This window comes from Panthera tigris, chromosome A2, assembly GCF_018350195.1.
Source record: "Panthera tigris isolate Pti1 chromosome A2, P.tigris_Pti1_mat1.1, whole genome shotgun sequence".
NCBI lineage: Eukaryota > Metazoa > Chordata > Mammalia > Carnivora > Felidae > Panthera > Panthera tigris.
Window position 1 is genome coordinate 78,800,317 of NC_056661.1, and position 16,624 is coordinate 78,816,940.

Sequence of the window (16,624 nt, forward strand, 5' to 3'; positions counted from 1 at the left end):
CATTCAAATGTCAGTCTTTTTTTTTGAGCGAAAAATACTTTCCCCCTTGTGTTTTGGCAGGTTTTGTAACTATTTATGAAGAAATATTTTAGCTGAGTACTATATAATTTACAATCTTAAGAAATTATCAAGTTGGAACCAAGAAATAGCAAGGAAATGTACAATTTTATCTTCTGGCAAAGGGACATCATTCCTGTATTATAGTGTATGTAAATGCACCCTGTAAATGTTAATTTCCATTAAATATGGGATGGGGACTCAAATTTCAGAAAAGCTACCAAGTCTTGAGTGCTTTGTAGCCTGAGTTGCATGTAGCGGACTTGAACTGCTCCCAGGAGCTGTGCAGACTTTTCATTCCATAACAGCCCTTTTACATTGGATTTTAAACAAAGTGGCTCTGAGTTATGTCATTCCCTATATGGCACTTTAAAGCAAGAAAAGACATGCTTTCATTCGAAAATACGTACTATAGTTTTAGCACTCTCATTCATATTTTTGCATATTTTTAAAAGTACTTTTAAGGAAAAAGAGCAATTTCCCTTTAAAAATGTGATGGCCCGGTACCATGTGGTGTTGCCTCCTCCAAACACTGTAAGTTAAACTCTACATAGATTAAATCGGACAACAAAAACCATGTGCAGTGTGTGGAATTAGAAATATATATATATACACACATACACACGTATGTATATACATACGTGTATACACACACACACACACACACACACACACACACACACATATATACGTATGTATATATATATAGTTTTTCTTTTTTGGAAAAGCTTACTTGTGTTTCTCCAAAACCAAGGTGTGGTATGTACAGTTAGCGGTGCAGTGGGCACGACCCTAACGTCTCAGAGGTAACAGGGACCACGTTCATTCCATAGGCAGTTATATGCGTGGCTATAACAATTTTCTGAGCTTTCTCATTGTCTTCCCATGTATTGAAGTTGAGAAAATGATTTTCCCTTTGCAGGTTGCACACAATTTTGTTTATGCATTTCCTTAAAGTTTTAGAATCCAGGACACAAACCATAGTAGGCAATACGATTTTAGAATGTAATCTACAGAGGTGTATTTAGCCTCTTTTAGAAGTCAGTGGGTTGAATGTCAGGTTTTTAAAAAATTTTACATTCATTAAGGTGCCTCGTTTTTCTTGACTTTGTCCATTAACATTTATCCATATGCCTTTGCAATAACTAGATTGTGAAAAGATAACAAGTGTTGTAATAATAATCCATTGTTTGAGGTGCTTGCGGTTGTCTTAAAAATTAAAGTGTTTTGGTTTTTTTTTTTCCAGACATTGCCTTGGTCATTGGCCTATATTTGAAGTGATAGAATCAACAAACATGTGCTCTCCTTTTAGTGCAGTGTGACCCAAACTAAAGGAAGTATCAACATCCCTATTGCAGGAAATGTAGTCGCACAACATGCATTAAGGCTTACTTAGTACATGGAAATCATTCATTGTGTTGTAAGAGTAGAATATGGCTTTCGAAGAGCTGCTGTAGTACAGATTCACTGCCTAGAATTTCAGTGATTCCTCGTGTTCCATGAAATCCATACTAATGACATAGTGTTTGAGCATTGCAGATTTTCTTCTCTCTTTTTACCAGTTTTCACTGTGAGGGAACAAGACACAGTCCTTTAGGAGTTAGCATGGTAATCACATACCGCTGTGAGGTGCAACAGAACCACTTATGAAACGTGCATGCTGAGGTTTTCCGAGGAGGCTGTAGGTTACCACGTAGGTTCTACGATGGATGGTTGCTGCAGACACAGTTTCCGTAGGATCCGTTCTTACAAGAACCACAAAGTATGTCTTCATCTTCCCCTAACTGAAGAATTTGTATCAGGGTTATAGCACACTTGAATGAAATGTGTCTAATGCAATTGCAGCTCATGTTAGAAAATAAACTAGATTGTTATGAATTTTGTAAAGACCTGTCCCTAATAAGAGCCTAACTGGTGTACAATGTTAAAAAAAAAAAAAATGTTCTAGAAGGAATAGATGTTTGTATTAGGTATAGTATGTTTTTTTTGGCGGGAACCTGGTGGCTTGAGGATAAAGAATACATACAAGCCGAGCGAGAAGCGCTGGTTATACAGAACACTGCAGCCGGCTCGGACGTTCTAGTGAACGTCCTGCTTTTCCCCTCTGGTCCACATCAGGCCTTCATGGAGAAGGACAAGCAGTGGACCACATACATGATGATAGCAGATGAGAGGCTGGCTGGCTGGAAATTAGAACTGCCCAAAGGCTTAAAAAAAAACAACAGATACAGGGGCTTCAGAAAAGCCTAGACTTTTTAGCTGAAAAGTGATTTACTGACTGACTTCTTCCTGTGCCTGGATTATACTTAACAGTTAACAGGACAAACCACTGTCCTTGGGCAGATAACTTCAGTTTGTATCCACAGCTGGGATTATTCCTTAAATTCCGCTTTTAAATTGTCCATTTTTTTTTTTTTTTTATGACTTCAATGAAATTTTGGTAGAGGACAGTATTTGGGAGTATGTGTGTCCTTCATCGAGGAGTTGAGGAATTATGTAAGATCCTACAGTTCATAGAAAAGTTTCTCTATACATGATTTGTGTAGTAGGCCAATTTATAACTGAGGAATCCTAAATCCTTAGGAGGACAGTCCTTTAAAGAGTTTGAATAATGCTGTTCGCTGTGCTAATAGTTAACCTTTGTTCTTGGAAACCGTTGGGCTGGGTGATGTAGAGCCATGTTTTTCTTGGACAAGTGTTTTTTTAGTGAATACGGGAAGTACAATTTTGTTTGCTAAAGTCAAGGAGGGCAAAGTTGACCTAAATTCTTTTAAAACGTGAAGCTGATTAGAATTGAGCCCTAAACGTGGCTCTCTTAGTGTGCCCTTATTAGCTGATTTTCAAAAAGAAATGGGAGTTAAAAGTGTGCAATGTGACTTTCATTACTGCCAGATATTATCCAGTCATTTTTAGTCTGTTCACTTGTTTCTCCAGCACACAGAATTTTTGTGCTGTGCCAAATTATGCCAACTAGGGAAAACTGGAAAAATGCGTTCGTGTCATTACTAATACTCCTCAGAGGCAGAAGACAGAATTTATTTTTCCAAAATAACTAGCATTTCCTATTTCAGCAAAATGTTCACTAGGCTGTTTTCATTTCACTTGAGAACTCTAAGGGTAACTAATGCCTTCTTCCTTTTCCTTTTGTACACCCAAAACGAAGTATTTTTTTTTCCCTGAATACTATAGAGCTAGATAATAAATGTTAATTTAAGGTTTAGAGATAATTTTGATTAATCAGGACATTGCAGTCATGCATGTTCTAAAGTGTACAAGTTAGATATTTGTGTGTTTTTTAGGTCAACTACTCCATATTTTACGGGCTCTAACTGTATCACGTGTGATGCTTTAATGATACGGGCTCACGTTGTACGATGTCAGATAGAAGTAAATGTGCACAGCATCTCCACAGCAGAGTAGATTCCTGTGAGTTGGCTCCTGCGACAGTGACAAGTAGGGACATCATAGGAACAACCCCTTACTGCTTCCTGATGACTGCTGAGGTGGTGGTCGCTAAAGAAAATGGAAGGCTCCTTACAAACTACATCTGAAAAACTGTAACTTTTTGTAAAAGACCCTTGTTTGAACAGACTCCAATCTCAGAAGTTGTACAGGACAATCTGGTAAAACTGACATAATTGTGATTTATTAACATGAATTAAAATGCCCAACCAGTGCTTCAATGTGACAGTATATTTAAAATAAAAAAGAAATTAAAGGCCATATACCGTACTACTCTCACAAAGATCACACAGTTTTGCAAAGACCTGTCATATGTACAATGCTATATATCCAATGAGAAAAGCTGTAAGCAGTTATATACGCAAAGGAAATGCAGTATTTACAGTGTGTCGGGAGACGTTAAAAATCATCTATACATTAAATTACATTTTGCTCGCAAATAACCGATAAAACAAAATGAGCCATGTCCACACCAAACTATAAAAATCTGTATTGCATTTTTTTTTTATACCTAAGATGCACTCACAGAACTGCCGACAAGAAGAAAAATGAAAATCCTCATAGTGCCATTTCTTAGCTGTGTACTTAAATGCGTATGTATGAAATAATATAGAAAACATTCACTAAATGAATTTAACTGCAACAATAAAATTGAAAGATCATGTAGCTTCAAATCTGCCAGAAAAACAGCTGGAATGTTCACTTACAAAATAAAGATACCTAATACTGGCTTAACAGCACATCTTTTAAGGAATTTTAAAAAGCAAAAATGGGAAAAATACAATGAAAGAGCACTGGTGTTTTTTTTTTTTTTTATACAAAGTTTCATGTACAAGCTTTAAAAAGTACCTTAACAGGTACATATGAAATATACAGTTTATCTTACAGAACATTTTAAAAAATGTTTTTGGGGTCCATTTTAATGCCACCCTGAACCGTGGTAATTGTTCTGAAATGTCGGTGGCACCTGCGCTCTGTGAATCGGGATTTGTCCAGGCACTGGAGATGCCTGCTGGGGTCCTTGAACCCCGTGTGGCAGGGCCACAGAGCCAGGATGAGGACAGAACCCTGAAGCAGTAGGTGTTGGAATACTGTTTGGTCCTTGGGGCTGGAGATGAGGACCTGCGACTGGTAACGGACAATGCGGCCCTGTTCCAGAAGGCTGGTGTTGGGGTCCCGGCCCCAGAGTGGTGTGGTGTGTGGCTTGGGAGGGATACGGTGGTACGGCCGGATGAGCACTTGAAGGAAACAGTGGAGGTCCTTGATGAGGCGGGTGGTGTAAGGCCTGAGCGGACGAGGTGTGGTGCCCAGAAGCCAAAACACTGGAAGGTGGCGGTGGCGGTGGCGGAGGCGGCGCCGAGTTGACAACATGCTGGTGTTGTGCTGGCAGACCTTGGAGTCCCGTGGAAGGATGGGGCGGTGGGTGGTGATGAGGGGCGGGACCAGGAGGCGGAGGGGGGGGTGGCAAATGGTGGCCCGCAGTTTGCGAATGAATGTGCGACCCGGGGGTGACGGCGTGAACGGGCCCCACCACGTGAGCCACTGAGTGTTGCTGATGGGAGCTCGGCTGCTGGACGAGGTGCGGTCCTGGGGCAGGGGGTGGGGGGGGCGGTGGGGGGACCACGGCAGCAGCAGTCTGATGGTGGATCGGGGGGTTCTGAGAAGGCAAGAAATGCCCTGGAGTAACATGGTGTCCTGGGACGGTTTGCTGGCTCGCGGAGCCAGGAAGTGCTTGATTTGGTCCCGACGCAAACACAGTCTGTTGGGAAAGCCCACCTTTAAGCTGATTATAATTCTGAAAGTTTGCAGAGGGCTGCTGGTTTTGATAATAAGACGAGGAAGAAGGGGGCGGAGGGGGTGGAGGGGGTGGAGCTGCGCTGTTCAGACTCTGTTGGTTGAACTGGGTGTAGGTGGCTGAAGATTGTCCCGAGGGGGTCTGCGTATATAACGCTCCGGAGGTCGCCTGCTGAGTGCTGGCTTGCAGGGTCTGTGCCGCGGGGTAGAAATTTCTCTGAGGCTCTCGCTGAGGGGTTCCCACCTGAGGTGACTGTGCGTGATGAGGCCTATAGGGAGACCCTAACTGCTGGGCGGGGGGCTTTGGTGAGAGATAACCGTGCTGTACCGGCGGGTGAGGTGTCGATGATTTGGGAGGATTTTCTACGTGAGGGGACGGAGGACAGTGCAACTTCACTGGCGCAGAAGGCAGCTTTTGTGGAAGTTGCTCGGATGAGCTTCGAACGAGTGGCTGAGGAGGATTCTTCGAAAGCGCTTGGGTGTTATTTAATAGCTGTTTCTGTTGGAGCTCTGTTTTCAGGTGAACACCGTTCTCAGCTTCTGACACAGTAACTGTGGCCTCCCAATGGGACTCTGCTTTTGTGAGTATTTTCCCATGTGCTTGGACAGGAAGTACAGGTCCCGGTGAACCAGGCTATGAAAAGGAAACAAATCATGTAAGAAACGTTTTATGTACATTGAGGTTTGTTATTGGTGGTATTTAATGTTATTTACATGTTCATTTATAAATGAAGGTAGAGTCGAGAAGTCCATCACAGAGGCTTGGGATATTGAAAAGCCAGCTTTTTCAGAGGCTACAACAAGTTCTGATAACTAAGGTTAAACTGAATTCCCTGGATTAATTTTTATTAAGACCAGGTTAAGGAAATAATGGTCCTTACATTTAATTTGCCTTTTTTTCTTAAGCGATGAAACCTGCTTTTGAGGCTTATTTTGAAAGATTTCTGATAACCTTCAATTCCATAAACTGAAATTCCTACACCCTAATGATAAACCCAAACTGTTTTAAATATGTATGATGTCACGTATGAGGAAAAAGAAAATCAATCTCCTATCCCTCATCTTTAGTTTCCAAAGATACTGCCATGTCAGACCACCCCCCCATGTCATGATTCAGGGTGGTAACAGCATTTCTTTTCAATGAGTGTCACCTGACCTTTTGTTTTTTGAGCATTCACTGAGTGGTCAGATATTCTATGAAAAGACTGAATTTCCTGGGGTATGGAGGTGGAATTCTAGGAGAAAATGTAAATTACTGAAGCACAGTGAGCACACTAGACCATTTGGTCAAAAAGTATCCAAAAATGACAACCGGATACTTGATACAGCAGAAAAATCTCCGTATGCATATTACCATCCACTTTTCTGAACAGCCTTGTTCAAAGGTCAATTTTATTACCTTGCTCATTTTTGAAGGGCTTTTACAAGTATTTTGAGAAGTGTCTGGGGATGGACATTCATTTGTAGTCACGGATTCTGGATTTTCAGGGTCAGGATCTGTAAAGCAGAAGAAACCTATATAGTAAACGTAAGATTGCGCGACAGTATTGTCTTGCAACTAACACTTTGTACAAAGCAATGTCAATTCTATTCAAACCAACTTTTTATAAAGGCGCTCTCCCTTCTGATTTAAAAAGGTTCTTAAAACAATAATCATGATGGGTCCTCTGCTTACTGACCTTCCATAAGTTCACTGAAAGGAGGGACTGGGCCCTGGGGCTGCAACTGGGGAATGTGATTTGAATGAGATGGAGGTGAAGACGGAACATGACCCGGTGAGCATGGGACACATGGCGACTCTGCCCCTGGAGGTGAAGCAGACCCAAAGACAACATTAGAACCGCAAAGAACGAGGGTACATCGTGGTCAGCTGGCTCCACTTTTGGGCAGAGGCACAGGCTCACTTACCACTATCTCTGTCTTTTCGGTGATCGCTGAGGAGTAGCGCTCGCTGGTAACTCCTTTCTCTCACCTGCTCCACTGAGGTTGAAGCGGTCCTTGAACATAAAATCATACTGTCAATTCAAGGAAGGTACTGCCAGCTAGATTACTCTTTGTCCTGGATGGTCAACATGTCCTCTCAGACCAAGGCTTTTGCTCTGCTGGGAGAATACTTAGGTGTAAAGCTTTGAAAACAGCCTGTCTTTTCTTTATCCTCGTATATTTAAAGAGCTCAGTCAGACTCCATTCCTTTGTCTTAAGGCAACTCCTTGGTGGAAGGGAGCAGGGGGTTGAAGGGTGACATATCAGCATCCAGAATGTCACTGCAGGGACCCATACCCTTTATAAATTACCCTGTGTCTGACAGCAGGAAGCTCTCGGGGGTAAGGGGACCGAGGAACAACGTGAATGAGCCCTTTGCCAAGACCCACCTATATCTGGCCTCTATTCCTACTGAAGAAGTACTAAAGTTGGTTCTTCTTCTCTGTAACTGGTAACAAGGGTGTATAAGGAAACTGCAGGATGTTGACTATGATACAAGTTCTTTGGAGACGAGTATTTGTATGAAAAACGTGAAAATTATCAAAGAGGAAGCACAGTGGACCCTTAACAGGCAGATGCGTAGCTGGTTTAAAAGCCTATCAGCAAAAAGGATCTCTCTGAAGTAGGACCACAGACGTCTATCTCCTCAGCACTGGGGGAACGACGACAGACAGGAAGAGAGTTCCTTAAAAGCGTGTGCTTTTCAGAACAGCAGACTTCAGGTCTTTACAAACACGGCTGCGTTCAAAACCAGCTATGTAAGGGGTCCTGACTGGAGGATAAAGAACACCGACTGCTTTAATTACATATGCATGCATACTACCCAGAGTTCTAAAGTTCCCAGTTAGGTTTTTTGAAACAGGCTTACCACTGAACTTCTGGTTCATTCTTCTCGCTGGCGGAAGCTTCCTTAACGGGACAGTTATTGCTGGTGTCTTCTGAAGCAGCGCTGTAAACCGTAGGCGGCGCCGGTAACGGCAGGCCCGTGGTGCTCTCTGCCTGCTCCCCGCTCTCGGTCCTGCCGCCACAGCTGTCACCGCTGCTGCTCGAGTTGCCACTTGCATGAGGGGACACACTAACCAGGGGAAAGTGGTCTGCCTTGGAGCCGCTTTTCCTAGCTTCACGCTGTCTTTTACGGTATTCTAGCAGGGAGACCTGAAGCAAGAAAAGGAAAAGCAAATCTTTTTTTCTTGTTTTATATGTCAGAATCAATCTATTCTTTTTTTCTAAAGAGAATTACTGTATTTACATTAGGAAAATTATGTAAAATAATTTTTGAACAAATAATAATTAACAATTACCAATGGCTATTATATTGCCAGGCATTGTATTTAGATGATTTACATACATTATCTCATTTAATCCTCACAACAACCCTATGAAATAGGTATATTATCATCCCCATTTTACAGATGAGGAAATTGAGTAACTCACTCACTCAAGGTCACACAGCTGGTGAGTGTTGGAGCCGGGATTCGAACCTAGGTCTTACTTGAAAGCCCGTGCTCTTTCCACTATACTACATTGCTTCCCACAAAGTTGCCAACTGGACTCTGTTATAAAAATTAAAAGCACACATCACTAAAATTCTTTTGACTTGCAAAGCAATAAGCCTATTAACAAAGAAAATACGTGTTGTAGTCCATCCCATTCCTCTGAGATAAGGCATTCTAACAGTCTCAGTATGTCTGCCAACCAAATGGTGGTAAATCAGGGAACTTCAAGTAGTATCTATAGAATACTTTCCAAATATTCATATCCGTGGTCTAAATACTGTCGATATTATGGATTAGGAAAGAAGCAGGGCTGCCTGCTAACATGTAAAATAAGGATAATAGCACAAATATTATTCAACTCTGCTTCTCTGGCTGGGAAGTGGTTATTCTTTCAGTGAATAAATCATCTAGAGGTTTCAATCTCTGAAACCATGCTTAAAGAATGTCCCACAGTTCACTAGAATGTTTTACTTGTCTGTAAACATATTCTAATTGAGCATTTAGAAAAGGTTTAAAATGTACACATCAAAACTTTAACTTGAATAACTAAGTATGAATGCCTCCCATAACTATAATAACCCTCAGAAGTAGTATGAAAAAGACACTATTAAAAGGACTAAAATCGTTAAATTTGTAACCTTTTTCTTTTGTGGTGGATTCTGGGGTGTGCAACTTCCGTCGATCAAATTGTCATTAACAGTCCGTCCGAAACCAGAAACAAGCCCATCTTCTGAAGTACAAAACACAGGTGTTTCCATAAATATGCCTCTAGTATCATCCTGCATCAGGCACTTTGACTCACTTATTCGGAAGCCTCCTCCAACCTCCAACTGATGTGAGGGTGTCAGGTCCCTCAAGTTAGAGTTTACAGAGAAGTTAACTCCTGTTCTGTCAGGACTCTTTACCCAGGAAGAATACATTGTGCCCCGTCCAGAGTGAGTAGATTCCAGTTGGCTGGTAGGATCAGTCCTGTCATGTGTAGGTGGTTCCATGGTTTTAAGTAAGGCAGTCTGCTCGATTGAATCGAGTCCCAGTTGAAGGTCTGACACAGAATCCTTTTCTCCAGGGCACTGCCTATTGACCTCAGTCCTACTCCTGGGGCTGGTATAACCGATAGTCTTTATTTCTTGCAGACCCAGGTCAGTTAAATTAGAATTTCTAAAAGGCCCCAGTGTTAACATGGTCGAAGATCTGTCATATCCCTGTTTACAGAATTAAAACAAAAAAAATTACACAAATAAGCACACCTTGAGACTACTTATTTTAAAATCTCATAATTTAAACAAAATAATAATAGGCAAAGGTCACTAATGTCAATAACCTTATTGAATAACTCCTTACCTCTTGATTATAAGTGCGTCTCTTAATTTCTGGAGAACTTTCTGGGGAAGAAATATTCTATATAAAAGAAAGAATTGAAAGTTAAAATATAAAAATTAAATCCATGATATTTATAGAAATGAGAACAAACTATTACACAGACTTTGGTTTTAAACTTTCTTTTGTTTTATTTCTATTCCCCACATAAGATACCTGCCTCAATTTGATATACACAGCCATTCAGTCTGATGCTGAGTATCAAAATAAGATGAACATTATGCTCATTTTAATAAAAATGTAAAAGTTTAAATTCACATAAGTGAATGTTCCAAATCTGCTTATTTGGTTTGTTAAAAACTTTTTTTCTACTCTCAATACACTGGGGGTTGCTATTAAATACCAATCCCACAGGGGTTCCCCCCCCCCATTTAAATTTCTCACCTCAAAGTGCATGGTATTTCCTGGTGTGCCAGGAGTTACTGGGGTAACTGGCGAATATATGGGCTTATAACCATTTCTACAAGCTTCATCATCTGATTTTATCCGTGGAGGAGTGGCAAATGATGGGTCCGTGGGAGTAATATCTGTGTGGGTTGGTGTAGCATATGGTGAGGGAGTAGGTGTGGAGGTTTCTGAGTAAGCAGAATCTAGCAACTGATAAAGTCTTCGTTTTTTTAGTGGTGTAGTTAAATCTGTTGATGCAATAATAATTCACAGACATTATATTGCTGGTATGTGCTACAATCTGTAATATATTCTGGGAAAGATCAAAACATCAACAATAGTAATTATGATGACTTTCACCCCCAAACTAAATTTCAGGGTTTTTAAAGATACTACTAACATGAAGCAATCTCTCCCCACCCCTCCCTGCGTTAATTTTACTATTACAACATGCATTATCTTGCCAAATGACTTACAGGCCTAGGAGTTTCTAAGAAGTCTTACAAGTACAGATGTTAATTTAATCGATTTATTCTAAGAGTTCTATTGAATCTGAGAAGCAGCCCGTAACTTCACCCCTAAACCCCAACATACATAGTACTACAAATGAAGGTTTTCATGTTTATCTTCATCTAAAAGGTTAGAGGACAGAAAAAAGTTAACAATATGCTTCTTGGGGCCCCTGGGTGGCTCAGTCAGTTAAGCGTCTGACTCTTGCTTTTGGCTCAGGTCATGGTCTCAGGGTTGTAACATGGAGCCTGCTTGGGATTTCCCCCCCTCCCTCTGTCCCCCTGCCTGCACATGCTTACTTGCTCTCTCTCAAAGAAAATGCTGCTTTTATAAAGTACATAATAACTAGAATATGTTTGCTGTAAAAACCATTTACATCCTGCCACATTCTTCACACTAAAACAGTACTGAAAAGAAATTCTACCTGGAAGAGAACAGCTATCATTTAATAGCAGTGGACTTTTACTTTCACCATTGACTGTAGGACTTCTGGATCTTTCTTGACAGGGTGAATTAAATCTATGTAAAATTGCTGAGTTTTCCTCTTCTAAAGCTTGTTTCAACCATCGCTGAAATACATAATAAATGAATAGAAGTCAGTGTGTAGCTGTTTATACAGCCTGTAAATGTAAAGCTGATGCTAAAAGCATTTCACTGCCAGGAATGATAGCAAGGAAGGAGACTGGCCTTGGCTCATCCTAGATTTATATAGCCAAAGAACAGTTTACCTTCTTGCATGAGCCAGAAATGTTTTCACTAGGTTCTTTTCTTCTCCTTTTTTCTGAAAGGAATGGTGAAGTAAATCTGATATAGTGCTTAGGAGTAGAGTATACGTGGGGGCTGTAAGTGAGGCCGGGTAAAGAATTGAGCTGTGTGGCTAACACTTCAGGATCTGTAGTTATGCGCAGAGGCCTTTCTGAAAGGCTGTCAGAAGGTTTTCCAGTCTTCTCATTCTTCTCACTTAACCATTCACTGACCAAGTGCTAGAGAAAAGAGAAATCCGGATCATTCTACATGTAATTACAGTTATACAGATGCTCCTATAGAACACTCTGACCCCAAATCTGAAAACATATTACCCAAAATGAAATATTTAAATCATTCATATGTCTAAAAAATCAATCCATCATTCTACATTTCCTTGGGTACCTCCTCTTACTCCTAAAATTTTTTATACAATAGTACTTTGCAGGAGGAAATCACATAATGGTACCTTCTGTAAAAGAGTCAAGTCTAAGAGATTCAGTACCATCTTATAAACACACAAAAACACTAAATTTAGATTTGCTACTGCTTCTATGACCTGTTTGTTAGAAAAATCTGATTTTATGCAGTGCTTTTCTACCCTGATTGACTATCAGAATCCCCAGGAGATGATGAGACCAGTGTATATACATTAAAAAAAAAAGGGAGGGGGGTGTTGGCATTGACAATCAATATTTAAAATTTTACACAATCCTTTTTAAAATTCTGTTGATTTTTTTAATTGACAGTGCATGCAGTTCAGATTTTACTGGTAACATGAATATGCCTGATCCCTAAAGTATAACGATTACTCACTTTTCTTGTAGGCTAGTTTTAGTTATTTAATAAAGTTTGATTGTAATGGGCATGGAAATAAGGATTACATTTATCAGCACAAGCACATTTTGTCTGCTGTGTGGGCACTGATCTTTTCTATGTGGGTATCAAATGTATCCTTTTTATTTTTACTGGAAGTGTAATTTGTTAAAAAAAAAAAAGTACTAAAAGTAGTTAATACATTCTTACACATGCAGATAAACACACATTAAAAGAATGATCTACCCACATCCTGTCTTCCAGAGATAATCATTATAAGCATTCTAGTATCTTTTTTTTTCTCAGTGTCTATACAATTGGTTATGTCCAGAACAAAAACCAGAAAAGCACATGGAATCTGCACCCAGATGCCTGGATTATGCATCCTGGCTTTGCCACTTACACTGTGACCTTTCCATAGGTCAAGTTATGCAATCTTTCCACATCTCAATCCTTATCTGTCAAAGAAGGGTCAAAATAGAAACTAGCTCTACAAACAGGGTTATTGCAAGGATTAAAAGAGCTAAGTAACATAAAGTTCTTCAAACAGTATCTGGCACAGAATAAGTACTATGTATTATTAAATTGAATGAGGCCTTTACATTAGGAGAAATCATGATAATTCGGTACTCAAACAGTATACTGTTTAAAAGAAGGGAAGGGGCACCTGGTGGGTGGCTCAATCGGTTAAGCATCAGACTTAGGCTCAGGTCATGATTACGTGGTTTGCAAGTTTGGGCACCACACTGGGCTCTGTGCTGACAGCTCAGAGCCTAGAGCCTGCTTCAGATTCTGTGTTTCCCTCTCTCTGCCCCTCTCCCACTCCCACTCTCTGTCCAAAATAATAAATGCTAAAAAATTTTTTTTAAATAAGGGAATACCATCAACAAAACCTGTGGCAAGAGAGGCTTTTTTAGAGAATCAAATACGATATAAGAGTCTACATCTCAGGTCAGGAATTTAAGTAAATTGATAACACCACAATAATTTAGTCACTTTAAAATTAAAAGGCAGGAATTATGTCCTATTTGTATCTTCTCTTTTAACCATGAGTTTTTCTTTTCACTAATCCAAATTACAAAGAAAAGGTGCAGTTATTTTTTGTCCTTCCAAAGTGGGCAAGAATAACTTAATTGTTTGGTTTTGTTTTTTTAATTCCAGTATAATTAGCATACATTTAACTGCTCATTAATAAGGCAAGTGTTGGCTTGTTCAAGATCTGAGGGGCTGTAAGGAAGAGTACAGACTTCCAATTAGAACTGTATTTAGATCTTATCTCTAACTAACCCTCTGATTCACTGTGAAAGTACATTCCTGGGCTCATCCTGGTTGTTTACTGATATATTTCTCCTGGCCTCACACTACCTACAAACTGTGCTGAACTTGGTAAAAACAAAGACAAGATAAATTAAGTCTCAAAATATTTTGTTACAAAAGTGTGCAAGAATTACTATTTATGATCTAACCCCTCCCCAAAGAGTCTAAGGATTACCACTTTGGTATCTCTGCTCCAATCTACCATACTCTACACTGGGGATGGGGGCTTCATATGGATGTTATTTCTGAGCTGTAAAGTTCAGGTTGATTTACCTTGATGAATAGTTTCATAATTGCCTCATTCAATCTGACAGTTTTTCAAAGATGAACAAATTGATCTAAACCTGCCCTTCCCTTACGGCAATCAGTAATTCCTTCACATTTAATTTTTATTATTTACCTATACTGTGAAATTTGTAAGAAATACAAAAAAATAAAGGATAACATGTAAAACCAGTTGTTTCTGAGAAGTGTAAACTTAGTACATAGGGCATGCAAAAATAGCAATTTTGATAAATTCTTAAAATCACTGCATTATGATTTACAATACGAAAAGGTCTTCTTGATATACTGAATATTATAACTGTCTTTATTAACAATAACGCAAGCATTTTTTATTAACTGATTTTTATAGTTCTGTGATTCTCATTCTTGGTTTAAAAAAATTTGTCAGGTGGGGCTGCCCAGGTGGCTTACTCAGTTATGTGTCCCACTCTTGGTTTTGGCTCAGGTCATGATCTCATGGTTTTGTGAGTCTGAGCCCTGCATCAGGCTCTGCACTAAGAGTGCAGAGCCTGCTTAGGATTCTCTCTCTCCAGCTCTCTTTGCCCCTCCCCCGCTTGCGCGGTCTCTCTCATAATAAATCAATTAAAAAAAAAAAAAATAGGGGCGCCTGGGTGGCTCAATCGGTTAAGCGTCCGACTTCGGCTCAGGTCACGATCTCGCGGTCCGTGAGTTCGAGCCCCGCGTCGGGCTCTGTGCCGACAGCTCAGAGCCTGGAGCCTGCTTCCGATTCTGTGTCTCCCTTTCTCTCTGCCCCTCCCCTGTTCATGCTCTGTCTCTGTCTCAAAAATAAATAAACGTTAAAAAAAAAAAATTAAAAAAACACAATAAAACTTTGCTAGGTGTAAAAACTACGCCTGTTACTCTGTTTCCTAATGAGGTTTTACAGAGTGTATCTTAAAAACACAAATCTATTTCACATCATAAGACACTGTTTTTAAAAACAGTTCCTACACTCATTAAGAATCATACCTTCTTTGTTTTAGGGTACTTTGTAGGACATTTATTAAGTGCTGGAACTTCAGTTTCAGTAATTATTTCTGCTAGTGCAGTTTCAGTTTCTGGTTCTATTGCAAGTACAGTATTTTCAATATCATTTTGTTGTGAAGTAACTTCTAGATCAGGAGAAGACGGCTGGATATCTGAGCACATGCTGACAGTTCTGTGTCTGCGCCGCTGCTGCCCAATGTGAGTCCTGCTCCGAGAAAAGCTTTTTCTCTGTTTCGTCCTATTCACTTTGGCAGGGGCAGGCTTGCTAGCAGTTTCTTCTTTTGCTTGTTCCTAATTCAAAATACAACAGAGTGGAACTTTTGATACTGTGTTTATGTAAGTGAGAAGCTGAAATCTAAAAGCATTAATTCATTTCAGGAGCTAATTTCCTTAAATGTTTTTCTGAATTCTGATATATACTACATTTACATTTTCTTATTGAAAAACAAAGCAAATAGGATCTTGTATCTCAAGTCTAAAATCTCCTAGCATTTGAAAAATGCCACTGAGCAGCATTAGACAGAATTCCTTACAGATGCAACTAAACCAGGTGTGACAGTCTCACTGGAAAGTGCTTAAGGGGTAAAAACAAAACTAAACCTGAGTAGCTTCGGCGTCACTGACAGCCTGCGCGTCTTTACACTCTGTTTTAACTTCGGTTTTGGCTGTGCTGATTCTTTCCAAAGCTTGTTCTCTTCTTTTCTCTCTTTTTTCAAGTCTGGCAAAAGCTTGCAGAATTGCTTCCATTTTCCTTTCTTCTCTTGTCTACAAAATTTAAATTTCAAGTGGCATAATAAATGTCATTGCTCTGAAGTACAATTCAGAATTGCAAATGTTCATGGCAAATGTAAAAAATAAATTCTGGGATGTTGTTAGCAAAACCTCCTATTGATGATACTTGGGGAGTGAGAGGGAACATATACACTGGAGAACCTCAGAGTCCAAAACCTCTCCAGAAACCCTGTCATTACAAATATATTTCATGAAAGGAATGAATACTTGTTGGATCACTGTTCACGATACAGATAAAGCAAAACAACAACAACAACAACAACAACAACAAAAGCATCAAAAACTACCTTGCTCTACCAAACTGAAAATCTCTTTCTTTATAGGAAGTTAGTCATTTTTTCAAATAAGATTCGAAAAGTTCCTACGTTAACAAATGTTGAAAAGATTACATTCATAGAAACTTAGGGAGCGAATATATTATTGACATTGTGGTACCAGGATATTACAGGCTGAAGTGCTGGGTTCAAATTATGATTCTACCAGTCATTTGCTATCTTTGTGACCCTAGGCAACTTCACAACCTAGTTAACCTTTTTGAGCTTTTTACAAAATGTAATAATAATTACACTTCACTGAAACGTTACTGAGTTCAAATAGAAGGTATCTGTGCAGCTTGC

At 39.7% G+C, this 16,624-nt stretch overlaps 2 protein-coding genes across 14 annotated transcripts in view; one reads left to right on the forward strand and one right to left on the reverse strand.

Annotated features, from left to right (window-relative positions):
- The window catches only part of SRPK2 (SRSF protein kinase 2), a 312,538-nt gene that overhangs the window by 252,983 nt on the left and 42,931 nt on the right, over positions 1-16,624 (forward strand). The window contains exon 17 of one of the 7 annotated variants that reach the window (XR_006210661.1): positions 3,357-3,734. The exons of 5 other annotated variants lie outside the window; for them this stretch is intronic. The gene's annotated coding sequence lies outside the window, so the exon portion shown is untranslated. Of the gene's footprint in view, positions 1-1,303; positions 2,070-3,356; positions 3,735-16,624 lie in introns of those variants that run through there. One more of the 7 variants, XR_006210664.1, reaches the window with a different exon arrangement.
- Positions 3,682-16,624, reverse strand: part of KMT2E (lysine methyltransferase 2E (inactive)) — a 99,537-nt gene continuing 86,594 nt past the window's right edge. For all 7 annotated transcript variants that reach the window (XM_042964729.1, XM_007083935.3, XM_042964713.1 and 4 more), the window contains 12 exons: positions 15,816-15,980; positions 15,198-15,506; positions 11,795-12,049; positions 11,491-11,635; positions 10,554-10,804; positions 10,134-10,190; positions 9,431-9,994; positions 8,165-8,451; positions 7,222-7,310; positions 6,993-7,118; positions 6,713-6,810; positions 3,682-5,947 (listed from right to left, as the gene is read on the reverse strand). In XM_042964729.1, the coding sequence (XP_042820663.1) occupies positions 4,439-5,947; positions 6,713-6,810; positions 6,993-7,118; positions 7,222-7,310; positions 8,165-8,451; positions 9,431-9,994; positions 10,134-10,190; positions 10,554-10,804; positions 11,491-11,635; positions 11,795-12,049; positions 15,198-15,506; positions 15,816-15,980 (3,855 nt within the window). In that variant the 3' untranslated portion in view covers positions 3,682-4,438. The remainder of the gene's footprint in view (positions 5,948-6,712; positions 6,811-6,992; positions 7,119-7,221; positions 7,311-8,164; positions 8,452-9,430; positions 9,995-10,133; positions 10,191-10,553; positions 10,805-11,490; positions 11,636-11,794; positions 12,050-15,197; positions 15,507-15,815; positions 15,981-16,624) is intronic.